Source organism: Pagrus major, chromosome 12 (genome assembly GCF_040436345.1).
Source record: "Pagrus major chromosome 12, Pma_NU_1.0".
Lineage (NCBI taxonomy): Eukaryota > Metazoa > Chordata > Actinopteri > Spariformes > Sparidae > Pagrus > Pagrus major.
This window is the reverse complement of record NC_133226.1, coordinates 26,012,645-26,027,357: the sequence shown is the minus strand read 5'-3', so window position 1 is coordinate 26,027,357 and position 14,713 is coordinate 26,012,645. Positions and strand designations below refer to the sequence as shown.

Genomic DNA, 14,713 nt, shown 5'->3' with positions numbered 1-14,713 from the left:
TTTTTAAAGGATTATTTCTAGATAGTGAAAGAAACTTCACTCAGGACGAGACGGAGGTGAAACACTGAAGCATCATGTTGTTGGCAAGTTAAAGACCTCTGACAGGAAGTCTTCAGGGAGGAACAGGAAGTGTCTTTACCCTCTAACAGCGAGGTCAGTGAGTCCCACCCAGGGGTACGTGCACCACGGGGGGTACTGCTGCGTTTGTGAGGACGTCTCTGAGAGGATTGTTAAATAACTCGGATAAAAAAATAGAAATATGAATTTGCATTCAGGATGAAAATAAACACAATTTGGTTTGCAAATAGAGGCGGATCTTCAGTGTATGTACAGTCACAATAACCAATCAGTGATCAGCTGTGACAGCCTGACTCAGCTGCAGAGGAGGCAACAGTCCACACATCCTGTCCTCCAGCAGAAGTTCAGATACTTGTGTAAAAGTAGAAGTACTGATTCAGCTTCTTTACTCCAGTAAAAGTAATAGAGTACAGGCTCTGAATGTACTCAGAGTATCAGAGTAACAAGTCTCCCTCTGAAGGACGTTTGTGGTCAAAGCTAACCGAAGCTCACGTCATATTAATATAATTCAAAGACTATTAAAGTTAAAGGTAGAGTCAGTAGGATTTGTCCCAGCTGTTCCTGAACGCACCACAAAGATAGTTGATTGTTGAGTCTCATTCCCAGGACGTCAAACAGCCACATATTGGGTTGGTAAAGCGTCCCGAGCAGCAACAAAGTGAGAAAATAAGAAAATCTCTGCGGATACGAGACACTAACACGCCTTTTCTCCCCATTCCATCTTGGTGATGGTGTCACTACTGTGGACAAAACAATTAATTGAGGAAAATAATCTGCAGATAAATGAATTACAAGCATAATCTTTGTTTGCAGGACTAGTTATTATAATTTAATCAGCTCAGTAAATGTTAATCCATCAGTAATAACACTGGTGCACAAGTACTTCTAGTTTTTAGTACATGTTGCTGCTCATACTTCACATGCAGGACTTTCACTCTTATCAGAGTATTTTTGCAGCTTTTTCACAGCTCACTACTTTCACTTCCTTTAAGGATCTGAAATAATTCTCCCACCACGAGCGAGACGCAAGGAGGTGAACCATCGAGGTCGTGTTTTCTGACCTTCGCGTGTTTGCGATGTGAGCCTGCAGACATCCGTCCTGTGTACAAAGCACCGATCACAACACATCGTATTGTGAAAACACCGGAGTGATCTATGACCTGACGGGTACGACCCTGGTGGAGGAGAAGAGCTGAACGTGATGTCAGCGTGAAGGACGTGATGAGGTGGCTTCACTCACTCTTAAGTATCTGTACTTTTGAGATTGTTGCAGCCTAAACTTCCAGATTTCATGGCGGCTTTTTCTTTCCTTTTTCATCAATTAACTGCCAAAATAGTTGCAATAAATGTCTTTTTATATTATTGGCTGTTTATCAGTATATGTGAAATTGTAGCTTATGAATAGAGCTCATGATATGAAGGCAAATAGCTTTCAGTGGCTTATATTAAAGTCTTTAGCTTTAGATGGACCTGAAAGGCCGTAATGAGGAACTGTGGTGTGTTTTTATCAAACATCTGGCTCATGAGACGCTCAACAGGAGGACAAAGCAGAATCTTTTGTTCATACCTGAGAGAAATAAGTGTTAAAATGTTGAACTATTCCTTAAATAAAGACGTCAGCAGAGAGCAACTGTCACTCTACCTGTTTTAGCGTACTACCACACAAGCTACGTCAGTGACGACGGATGTGGTTTGTGTGTGTTACGCTCGGGGCCATAAATAAAGATAATGATCGTCATTGATCAAAGGTTTCTCTTTTCAACGTCATTAGTTTGTCAGCGGACTCAATTTCTAAACTAATGTCAGCTGCTGCTGTTCTCTGTTAGCAGCACTGAGACGAGACGCTGTCACACATCCTTTTAGGACCGTCGCAAAAAAAACTGACCCGAGTCCTTTGCAAAGAAATCCACAGTCCAGCAGCATTTAAACGACTTCAACAAACCGTCCACAGGCTTGTTCAGGCAACCGAGAGAGACGGGAAGTACTGTAGATTGTTACATAGAGCCCCTTTAATCTGTTTATTAATCATTTAGTCCAACGTGACGTCTTCAATTTGCTTCTTTTGTCCAAAAACCCAAAGACTCAGCATCAAATCCTCACGTTTAAGAAGCTGGAACCAACAATTATTTGACTTTATTTTCTTGGAAACATCACTGAAACTATAAATCGATTATTAAAGTAGTTGGCGACTTGATTAATTGACGAATCGTTTGACTTTGATGTCCAGCCCTAACTTGAAATCATCGTCATGTCAGTCCACAGAGAGAAGTTATTCTGAATGCTTTCCTCTTTATCCTCCCACATCATTAAACTGTCGTGGGGTGAGAAGTGATACAGATGGTTGTCAGATTGCAGATGAATGACTCGATCACCGTGGGAAACTGTCCTCTGTCACACTAATAATAATAATAAAAATGTGCTCATCTGTAGCAGCTTTCATTGTTAGTGTTGAGGTCTGACTGGTGACTAATCCGTCCTTCCTCCTGCAACATTAACAGTTTACTCGCAGCAGCTTGTTGGACGTAAACTGTGTACAGAGGCTGCAGTGAAGGATGAGTCGAGCTCAGACTTCCTTCTGACGGCGTCTTTATAGTCTGATAGCTTCCTTTTCACACCATTGATATGCAGAAACTCACACTTGAGCTTTTCCTGTCAAGCACTTCTTATCTACTTATCTTATCTGTGATCAGGTTTTATGACTCAACATCAGGTTGAGGTCACCACGTCGAGTAGATTTCTGTTTAATCATGTTTATTATTATATTTTATCATCATATTTATTTTTATAGAATTAATGGCAGTGTTGGAGGAAGTATTTAGATGTTTTAATCCAGTAAAAGTTGTAATATGACAGTGAAAAACTACAATTAAAATGCACATGCTAGCCAGAGCTTTACAACGACAGGGGGCTGTTGTACCTCTTTTGTCCACAGGGGGCGCCAGAATCAACAAAGCATGAAAGTTTTTTACAGCAGCTTTAAGTAAACAAGTATTCACATCAAAATATACTTAAAGCTCCAAAAGTTAATGCAGAAATAGCCTCAATTATATTAGATATTATATTACTGGATTATATATTTATTGATGTGTAATGTGTTTATCAATTTAAAGGGGCAGTTTGTGAGGTATGGCCCAAATTTTAGTTTAAAACATTTTAAAAAATGAATGAAAAATGCTGAGATGTCCATTGAAGTTAGCATGCTAACCAGCTAGCCCCAGCCCGCCCTGTCTCATGATAGCAGTTTCAGCTAAATAGTCTAATAAGTAAACAAAATAAATTCAAAAAATGTCAAGAAATTAGATATTTTTACACGTTTTCCTTACTAAAACAACTGTACACCATCTTAATTTAAGTGTGTCTCCTTACCGAACTAAGATGAGCTTAATCGCCTCGTTAACTCATCGTAAAACATCGACATAAACTAAACCAAACTCATCAAAACAGTCTCGGTTTGTCTTTCCACAATCACCCCTGGTTTGGTCCAAATAAATCCTCAGTTCACAAAGTAAGATGTGAAAATACTCCGGCTTTACGTTTTGGTCTGCTGTGTGTTCTTGTCTCCCAAGACGCTGTAAATCGCCTCCTTACTTTACCACCGGTATTCAATCTGACCTCCATCGCAGCGCAGGCAGAATCCCGTCGGCTACTAGGGCCTCTTAGCTCCACGGCTAGCTGGGCTACTTGCTAATGGAAGCTAGTCGCTACAACCAAAGAGTATAGGTTTTGGAGCTACCTTCAAATTCAGGCCATTTCTTACAAATTGCACCTTTTAATGTTAAAGCAGCTGACGGTGGAGCTAATTTAATGTCTTTATATAATGCTGGATGGCTTTATCCATAAAAATACATAATTTTTTATTAATTTATATTTTGTATTATTAATCTGGATCATAAAATTATCCAGTAACTCAGGCTATCAAATAAATGTAGTAAAAAGTTCAACGTTTGCCTCCAGAATGAAGCAGAAAAGGAGTATAAAGTGGAAGTACTAAGTAAAGTACCTCCACTGTTTAGTCATAGTTAAATGACAATGCAAACATGTCCCACACCTCTTGGTTTTCTATTTATATCCAATGTTTGACCTTTAAAAGTCTGAACACCCACGCAACAATGACAGCAATTTAAATAATGTCACAGAGTTAAAAGTGACTCCATTTAAATGGTTTTGTCAAACCAACAGTCCAAAAACCAGGAGATATCCAGTTTCCTGTCATATAAGACGGAAGAAAACCACGAAAATGAAAACGATCCTCAGAATAGATACATTGTTTTTTTCCCTCTCCATGATGACTTTGCAAAACTGTGTTTGGTTTTGGTGGGTTTTTTTAAATCATGCGACGAAAGCCTACATTGTTCTTCTTCATCCTTCGTTTGGTTTAATGAAAGGCAGTAAAGATGTTGTAAAGAGTACCCAAAAGTCATCCTTGAGTTAAATGTCCTATTTGTAAGAAAAGTTTGATTTTCGAGTCTCATTCTCAACTCGCCAAATACAGACGATTTGGGACGGCAGCCGACCTAAAAAGCGTCAGTCCTTGACAAGTTGGGAAATCAACTTTTCTTACAAATAGGACCTTAAAAGTAAAGATACTGTTTTAACATATCACTTTGGTAAAAGTGGAAGTCACCTATATGAGTAGCTGTTGAGTAAAAGTCATAAAATATGATATTTAATGTACTTCCCGGTAAAAAGAGGAAACACACATCAACGAGGGAACAGACTTTGGCACAACACCGGAGCGCTCTCCATCTTGTTTCTATCACTCCCCCTCTTCACCTCCTTCACCTCCTCCATCAGCGGGTTTCTTTTTCTTTAACAGTGTAGTGTTTCCACAGTTAATCCGGTTGTCCCGCTGTTACCTGGGGAGAGTGACCGGGGAGAACAATGCCTCTTCCCGCTCCGGTTGCAGACTTGCTTCTTTTTGCCGTAATACGACCTTCATTTTTGCAAGAAAAGAAATCGAGCCTGGCGTCAAACTGAGTAGCATGGTGAACTAAGATACACGTAGGTGGTGTCGTTTCTGACGTGACGCTGTGCAATCAGTATTTACTTCAGAATGATAAGTTGAAGCAAAGAAGTTGTTTATTGCCAGTTTAAGTTTCAAGAATACAAGTTAAAGTAAATTATACATATATTTACATCTACAGTGTATTATAGGTGGAATGATTATCAAGAATCAGTGTTTTTCTGTCCACGTGCTGATGAAATACATGAATTAAAAACTGTTATTTTGGCAATCTGCAGAGTAACTAAAGATACAGTTTTGCCTCCAGAATGTAGGGAAGTGGAAATATAGGGTAGCAGGAAATGGAAATACTCAAGTAAAGTACAAGTACCTCAAAACTGTACTTGAGTATATGTACTCAATTACATTCTAATGAATAAATGAAGCTCGGGGTTTTGAAGTTAGGATTTGGTTTCTACCTGTAAATCTTCTGTTATTAGTTCAAGAAGCACTGGAGCAGTTTTTTAAAGGCCCTGGTGAGAGTTAATAGTGTCAGATGAAGGCAGCGGTGGGTTGTAACGTGTCAAACACCAGAGAATAGAGGAGGAGGAGCCTGCACATGGTGGGGAACAGGCTTCGGAGGTAAGATAGACAGATAGGACGGCTCTTCCTGAGTCGAGCTGCTCGTCCTGTGTGAGGCTGTTCTCTGCTTCAGCTGTTCACTCCCACACGATGGACTGATCCTCTAAACTTATTGCTCTTCGGGAACATTCGAGCCACCATGGAGGTAAGTAAACTGTTGTTTATTTTCTTGCATGCTTTAACTTCTCCTTCTTCACTGGTCTGTTTCCCCCCTTCTGCTTGCTTTGCATACCCAGCCTGCAGGGTGAGGTATGTGTGTGCAGCTGGGTGTGAGGTTGTATTTCAGTACCTGTCTCTGGCTCAGGAGGAATCAGTGAAACAAACAAAAAACAGAAAAGCTTTTCAGAGAGGCGCTAACATTCAACCTGGGTGGTGTGTCTGAGTGTTTCTCTGAGCTTCAAGTATCTGGAAGTTCTTGCAGTTATATTTTGAGACGTGAAAAGGTCGTTTTTTGACACAGTAAACATGAAAAATGCTGCAGAGCTCTAAAATCCCTGGTATGCAGCTGCTTCTTTCGGGTCTCTGCATGTGAAAAGACTGATACCATCTTTCTTTCTGTCCCCTGAGAGTTTTCAATGAATTCTTTTGTGCTGATGTAAAAGAGGCTCGGACATGAGTTTTATTTAATAACTTTAACAAAAAAAAACGAGGCTGCCTCCGCGCCAAGAGTCTGATAACACACACAATGCAAACACTGTTCGATTTTAACTGGAAGTGGTGCTCCTGCCTCTCTCTGCGCTGCCAGCAACAGGAAAAAAAAACAGAAGTGGAACGATTCATTGACTGCAGTATTGATTGTGTAAATTTGCACATTTTGTTGTTGATCCAACCTCCTCTGGGTGTAACTCATAGTTCCTACTTTCTCTGCAAAGCTGAAAAAAACACAGAAAGTCATCCTCATGTTCTCTAAAGGAACAGTTCAACCAAAAAATGAACAATCATATGATGGAAAGTCAGGTGAAGTGCTGTAGTCCTCTGAAACTTCACAGTCAAACAACATTGCAGCGTTCTCCTGAACAACTGAAGCAGATTGAGACTTTAAAACGCCAAAAAACGGTCGATAAAGAACATAAAACGGCTTCATGCAGCTCATCCAGCCAACAAATCCTCACACCTAACGTCTGAGTAGATCGGCTTTCCAGTGACTCCAGAAACGACATGACAGTTGTCACGTAACAGACCTCTGTCGTACGCTCACAGTGTGGTTAGTGTTAGGAAAACACATCAGATAACTCCATTACTGATACAGCGATCACAATCAGAAACACTTTTTCTGAGGGGAAAGTGGTACCTCACAGTTGCTCCTTCTAGAATAGAAATCGTTCTTGTCCTCTTTATACTGCTTCGCTTGACGTCCTCCTTTGCCGCTTCAATAATAACGACAGCCACTAGAGGTCGCTGCCGAACAGGAAGCGTAAATATGCGTCGTAATGAGCTGCTTTCACAGTCAAAATGTGTGACGACAGGCCTGAGATCAGAAATTAATTCAAAAACATGTTATTCACAACTTTTTTAAAAGCTGAAATCGTCACTGTAGCTGCTGAGCTGAATGCAAGAGATCGACCGCACGTCAGGGGTGTAAATATCGTCTTTTCAAATCAGTTTGGGATCTCAGGGCTTCTGGAGACTTGGGCTACGCTGGACGAGCTGTATGGAGACATTTATGTTGTCTTTTCGGTCTCTGGCTACTTGCTGTGAAGCTCCAGAAATGTTTTGTGGACTACGAACCTTCACCTGACTTTGCATCAGCATGGAGGGAGGAGATGATGACCAATGACTTTCATTTTAGGGGGAACTGCTCCTTTTAAGAAGATGATGTAACCAGCATGGTGTCACATTTAGAGTATTTCATATATATAACGTTGACTGTTCCTGCAGACGAACCTGAAGAATGTGAGGTTACGACTTAATGAGAACCGCATGTGTTCGACTTAAAAGTTGAAGATTTTGACTTTTTTTCAGTGAGTCGATGACACAAAGCTTATTTGTGTGAACTTGCACAGGCAGCGTTATTCTGCAGCCAGCTCAGGTTCTTGAAGGGATTTCACTTCCTTCTTTTCTGCAGGAACGTTTCCAAGTAATTTTCTCTTGATTTGAATAGCTCGTGTGAAGAAAACCAGCAGCTGTGCACCTCATGAAATAGATAGACCAGTAGATCTGGTTATAAATTACACAAAAACAAGTCAAATGTCACCTGATAAAGCAGAGAAATGTAACATCTGACTGCTGAGTGATATGTGATCTGAAGATATCTTATCAGGCCTCACTTTTAGAAATATGATCCGGCAGTACTTTTACCCAGAATCCTCTCAGACTGAATCACATTTTCATTAGTCATGAAGTTGAAAGAATTTTGTCTCCGTCCTTTCTCATCTTTGTGGTATTTTAATCTTGGTCTTTCCCGTCAGACCAGAGGAAATGAGCGCAGTGTTGCACCTCCACCAATTTCACACACTCCCTCTCCTCTTACTGTCAGCGACGCCCGGCCTTTCTCACCAGACATACATTAACCGTATGCAGCTATACGTCCCTTTTAATGTACTTAAAGTGAGAACACAACCATCAGTTTGTGGTGAGAAGTGCAGGCCTCGGTGTGTGTGTGTTTGTATGTGTGTGTGTGTCGCTGATAGATCTGATAACAGATCGGAGGATGGTTAGACCACAAAAAAGTCTTTTCTGATTGGCTGCTGCGAGTAAAAAAATCCCTCATGGCTTTAATATTCACAATAAAGATGCATGTCGCTGGATTGTGGCAATATTTTGTAAGTATTTTATAAAATACTCGATTTAAAGGGACAGTTCACTACAAAATCAAACATCGATCCTCTCACCTGTGAAGCTGTTTATCAGTCTGGATTGTTTTGATATGAGTCGTTGAGTTTCAGAGATAACAGCTGCAGAGGTGTCGGCCTTCAATTTAATGGCGCAGCAACGTGTCTTCCCGGAAATCATCTCTCGGTTGCTCAACATAATCCACAGATCCTTTTAAGGGCACTAAGCTAATGCTACGTGTCCGCACGGGTGATTTTGGAGCACGGTTGGACAAACTTCACTGTTCAGCAGTCTGTAGGATTTCAAACCAAACCAACACGGAGACTTGTTCTGAAACTGTTAACATGCGACACTGTCACGAGCACGAGCCTCTCGTCTATAATTTGAGGATAGTATATGGTCGGCAGGTGTAGTTCGTTCGAAAGACAGTTCCTCCATTGAGCTTCACGGCAAAACAGCGTTGCAGCGTTCTCCTAAACAACTGACTTGTTTTAACATGTAAAAAAACAACCAAAGACGACATAACATGGCTCCACACAGCTCCTCCAGAGGGATCCAAGTCCCCGGAAGCCCTGAGATCCCAAATTGATTTGGGAAAAACCTTATTTACACCCTTGATAATGTGTAAACAGCCAGTTCATTTCAGGGTGCATGCTAACTCTCTTAGCTCAGCAGCTACAGTGAAGGTTTCGGCTTTAAAAGGGTTTAACCAACGTCTTTTCAAATCAATTTGGGGTCTCAGGGCTTCCAGAGACTTGGATCACTCTGGAGGAGCTGTGTGGAGCCATTAGATGATTTTTTCAGTTGGTTTTTACGCTTTAAAACAAGCCCCCAGCTACTTCAGTTGTTTAGGAGAATGCTGCATGGCCGTTTTGCTTTCTATCAGCATGAGAGTGAGCAGATAATGACTGCATTTTCATTTGTGGAGGAAGTCGGGGAAACAACCATGGTTTTGTCACGATAAGAATAAAAGATATTGATTGTAGCTGCTCTAAAGTCTCTCTTCCTCTCTGCAGATGAGTGATCAAGACAGCAGCAGCGCCTCGGCCTCTGTAACAGAGGGAGAGCTGGAGGGAGACATGGACGAAGAGGCTTCTTCTAAGGGTGAAGAAGAAGAAGAAGAGAGTAATGATAATCACAGGAGCAGTCCGGCCCCGAGTCTGTCCAGCTTCTCCTCGTCTCTACGCGCCGTCATCCGCATCAAACAGAAGTACCAGGCCATGAAGAAGAGGCGTCAGGAGCTGGCCCTGTCCATGGGAGGAGCGGGGCCCCTCACGGGAGCGCCGTCACGAACCAGCCCCAAAATCTTCACCTTCGACGGGCTCACGCCATCCGCCTTGTCCTCCATCCCTCAGAAGAAGAAGAGGAGGAGGAGGAAGAGGGTGTTGTTTCCTAACAGCGGAGGGTGTAGGGCCCCGCCGAAGCCGGAGCAGAGTCGGGCCAAGTACTGCCTTTACCTGCTGTTCGCCATCGTCTTTATCCAGGTAGAGTGACTGAACACAACCGTGACTGTGACCCAGAGGCTTTCTCATGATGTGTTCAAATACATACGGAAAAAAAAGTATCACAGCTAATTATAAAGTAATATTTTTAACTGCCTGTGCCTTCGATTGAAGCAAGGTTAGGATGTCACATGGGTCCAAATCTACTTGAGTAAGTTTAAGGAGCTCAAAACCAGGCTGAAAACAGTGTGTCACCTGTTCTGGGTGTAGTCAGAAGTGTACACGGTGATGTCACGGTGTACTGACACACCCTTCGACATCACTTCACATCAAGTTAAATCGCTGGAATGTAGGAAGAAAAACAAGATATTTAGCAGCTGTTCAGTTCAGTTCAGTTTCGTGCACGTTTAGGCTTCACAGAATAAAAGTTCAGCTGACACAAAATAAAAGATGTAGTTCAGGTTCATTTCCTCTATAATCTTCTGTATTTCCTCTATATTACTCTTGGCAGTAACAATGTCACTGTCTGGGGCTGACGATGTCATGTACAACATTGAAATATGTCGTACAGAGAATCCTCAATATCTCTGGAAAGCTGCGTGTTAGAGACTTCCTCTGCAGAGGGATATCACTGTGGTGCGACTGTATTCATCTGAGCAGCTTAGTCCAGCTTCGATCTGCAGCGTCTATTTGAAGACTTTGCAAAGTAAACCCATGAAGAGGAATCCAACGTTGAATGTCTTCTGGATTATTTATTCATTTTGCAAGATGAAAACAGAGTCGTTGTTGTCGTTGGCATGATTGTTAGCCGTCCACCTTCATTCCCATGATGCCTTGGGAGGAGTCTGTTGAGCGGTCGGTGTCTGTGTCTCTAACTTAGTTATGTTGCATCTGTGCACCCAGAACTTGTAGAGCAGACTTTACTGTAACTACTGACTGTGAGAAACTTGTCTTGCAATCAGTTCCTGTCTGACTATTCAGGATTAAAATAGAGAGTGGACTGTTTTTTTTTTCTACATGCTCGGTCGTGTCGATGTTTATTCAGACTAAAAATAGACTGGATCAATTGTCACTCAGGCCTCAGGTACCTGCTGTGTCATCAGCTAATCTCAGGCACTGTTCAGTAAAGCCTCACCGCCCTTTTTCCGTTAATGCGGCTGAGATATTTGTAGCGTGTGTCCCGCAGCGTAAACCATGTTGACAGGGCGGCCATTTTCCTCTGACGTCACGCTTGAAAGGTGTCAATTAATACTAAAATATTTGAGCCTGGAAGTTAAACATTAGCTGATTGGTTATCCACACTGTTGTTTTACCCTCAATATTTTAACTATCCATCATCTTTTCGGTCGCTTATCGATGGGGAAATGGTGAAGAAGATAACATTTCCTCAGATTCCCTCCCCCTCCGTTATATAACCCACATCCTGGAACACAACAGCTCAACATTACCCCAGAAGTTTTAGCTTCCGCCATGTGAATATGGTCTATTGTGAATTATTATAAAGGGATTATATTTCAGTTTCAAACAGGAACAGTTTTTAATGGTTCTAGTGTATTTCCTGGTTCCAGGTTGAAGATGTCAGCAGCTGATCGGAAAAATAAACTCTGCAATGTCATGTCATACAAATGATGCAGATTACAAGGCCAAATTGCAGAAGTAATGAAATACCTGAGATGTGTAAATACTTCCCCCGTTTGTTGTTTCAGGCTTTGTGTAGATTTCAGTCCGTACTGCATGTAAATTAAAAGCAGATTTTGAATATGCAGTCTGTTCACAATGGAAACATGACACACACAAAACTGTCAGCAGATAAAAAAATGTGATTTTCCTATATAACAAGATAATTAATCATGAAAAAATGACTTCATAAGATTCACAAGAGTGGGCCGTTACATACACACTGCTTTTGGGAGTTTCAAAGCAAAACATATGAACTTTTAATGAATTTTTACCATAAATAATTGACTGGTCTAATGGACAGGTTGAAGCTACAAGAAGGAACAAGCTTTTGTTTTCCTGTGATAATGGATTAATTTTAAACACTAGACTTGACAACAACACTTCACAATGACATAAATAACTTGTGACCTCGGGAAAACAAACAAAATTGAACTTGTTATCATGAAAAAACGGAGGAAATAAAATGTTTGACCGTTTAGGACTTCCATCTGAAACAGCTCCAGGAAAAACTCTGAAACTATTAAATTACTGGAAAAAGATTTTTCTATTCTCTTCGTTAGGTTTAGGTGTCGGTGACTTTCTAAAGATGCAGTTTAACTGACATTCAATGGTGCATGTATGGTATTAGTTCCTGTTAGTATCCAACAGTTAAAGCAGCAAGAACTTTAGTTTTTGTTGATTCTGGCGCCCCCTGTGGTCAAAAGATGACGATGGTGAAATCGATTAACTTTGTTTTAGCGTCGTATCACCAGACTACAGAGCAGCTTCTTCCCTCAATTCAATATAGTTTTAATTTTATGACTTATCCAGCCTAGGTAGGCTTTAAGAATAACTATTTTAATTATAAAGAAATAGCCAATCTTATCGCTGCTGGTCTCGTTTGCTTATGTAGGTTCATCATATTCTGTCATTTGTTTCTCTTCAGGTGTACAACGCCATAGAGAACCTAGATGACCACGTCCTCAGGTACGACCTGGAGGGGCTGGATAAGACTCTGAGGAGAGAGGTGTTTGGGCAGCAGGGGGCAGTGGAGGGTCTGCTGTCACACCTGAAGGACTACCTGTCCACCTACGTCCACAACAAGCCCCTGGTGGTGTCCCTGCACGGCCCCAGCGGTGTCGGCAAGAGCCACCTGGGACGCCTCCTGGCCGGACACTTTCGCTCCGTGGTCGGGGAGACGCTGGTGCTGCAGTACTACGTCCTCCACCACTGTCCCCAGGAGGCCGACGCCCTGCAGTGCGCCCGCGACCTCTCCGTTATCATCTCAGAGATGGTCGAACGAGCCGAGGAGGAGGAGAAGATCCCGCTCTTCATCTTCGACGAGGCCGAGCACATGCACAGCGAGATCCTGGACGCGCTGTGGCAGCTCGTGGCCTCCAAACAGTCCAACGAATACCTGAACGCCATCTACCTGTTCCTGAGCAATCTGGGTCATGCACACATCACCAAACATATGCTGCACAATTCCTCCAGTATTTCTATGGCAATGTCAGCATCTGGTCGTCATAGTAACCTGGTTAAAGAGCTGACTCCGATATTACGCAACACTCTGGAGAAGCTTCACCTCCTGTGGACAGAGGCGGACATCTTACCTCTGGGCCTCTTGGAGAAAGGTCACGTGATGGAGTGCTTCCTGGATGAAATGACTCGAGAGGGCTTCTACCCGGATCACACCAACATAGAGCGCCTCGCAGGGGAGATCCAATATTACCCCGCGGTAGGGGGGCACGAATATTCCCAGACAGGCTGCAAGCAGGTGGTGGCTAAAGTGAATCTGCTGTGAAATCCTCTGCAGGAAATGTTTGGATGTTTCACATTCTGTAAACCATGAAGAAACAGTGTGGTCGAGACCGTATGTTTATGAAACTTGAATGGCACAACTCTGAGCCAAAGCTTTCAAGAGCAGTTTTGAAAGACTTAAAAAAAAGAGAAGTGCGTTCAGAGAAAAGGGCAGTGAAGACGTTCAGCTCTGCTGAAGGAAATGGTGTGAATCCTGTGAAGAGGTTTGAAAACACCCAGTCCACAAACAATCCTGAGAGGGTCGGGTCAGTTTATGAAAAACCTCTCTCTAGTGGAATCCAGCCATCCAGATAGTTGAGGATTTTATCAGACCAGATTTTGAGATTTATGCTGCTCTCAACAGTTTTTATAGGGTCTGCTTCTTCAATAGAAAATACTTTAGCTCATATGTTGACTACTGTTTCTGGAAAGACACGCTGCTGTTGAGTCACATGGCGCAAATAATCAGGGTCCTCAGAGGATCAATCCTCATGATTTTATCGGTTGATTTCATTTAGTGCCTCCCGTGTGTCAGCGCTAAAGAATCCAGCTAACATCTGTTATCAGTTGACTTCTCCTTTAACCCGACAAGCAAGTTAACATTTCTATTTCTGAGTGAATAATCTCAACAACTATTGGACTATTGGATGGATTTTCACAGAGATGGATGATTTAAAAACCTGGACAAATAAAAAACAAAACTATCTAAATGGCTAAACGCCCCTAGAGGTATATTTGAGATGCATTTTTATGAATTGGGAGAACTGACCCTTTAACCCTTCTAACCCCTCTTTTAGTTTACAACATCTATATTAGGCAGCTCAATCAGACATAGTAGAAGTAAGATAAATATTCATTCATTTAAAAAAGGGAAGTTCAGATATTTATAGCCTCATGCATCAGTTTGTCAGAAATGTCAAATGCAGCATGGCCTTAAATAATGCTAATGCAAGTCAGCAGATTCTGTAGATATTTCTACAGAATCTTCATTGTGTAGCCTGTGGATTTACTTCGATAATATATGGCATTGAAAACTGATATAATATCAAAAGTTGCTTTAGCTCGTAGGCTAGCAGCTAGTGACATTTAGCCTCAAGCTAAGTCTGCTAGTAGCAGGATGGATCTCGCCTGCATACATGGCCTCCCCTCTCTCTGTGGTCCCTGACAAGCTTATTTATTAAAGAAAGATATTTTTGCATTTTCACATTCAACAAACTTAAAATCAACACAGACTTGCATTAGCATTAAGATTTGATTTTTATTGGTCTGATGAGATTGAATGAGTCATGAATATGTAAATGTCCTGTAATCAGTTTATATTATTAATATAAACTAATGTAGTGAGTGCCTTGAAATTAAAGACACTGTTTAAACATGA

At 41.7% G+C, this 14,713-nt stretch overlaps 1 protein-coding gene across 1 annotated transcript; it reads left to right on the top strand.

Annotated features, from left to right (window-relative positions):
- The first annotated feature begins 5,673 nt into the window (after positions 1 to 5,673).
- tor4aa (torsin family 4, member Aa) lies at positions 5,674 to 14,713 on the top strand. Its single transcript, XM_073478693.1, has 3 exons — positions 5,674 to 5,807; positions 9,451 to 9,918; positions 12,482 to 14,713. The coding sequence occupies exons 1-3, from the start codon at positions 5,802 to 5,804 to the stop codon at positions 13,337 to 13,339; spliced, it is 1,332 nt and encodes a 443-aa protein (XP_073334794.1). The 5' UTR covers positions 5,674 to 5,801; the 3' UTR covers positions 13,340 to 14,713.

Excerpts from the sequence above, each read along its gene's own strand:
- tor4aa (XM_073478693.1), top strand. Across the intron at positions 9,919-12,481 it reads TCGCCATCGTCTTTATCCAG|GTGTACAACGCCATAGAGAA; the intron begins GTAGAGTGACTG and ends GTTTCTCTTCAG.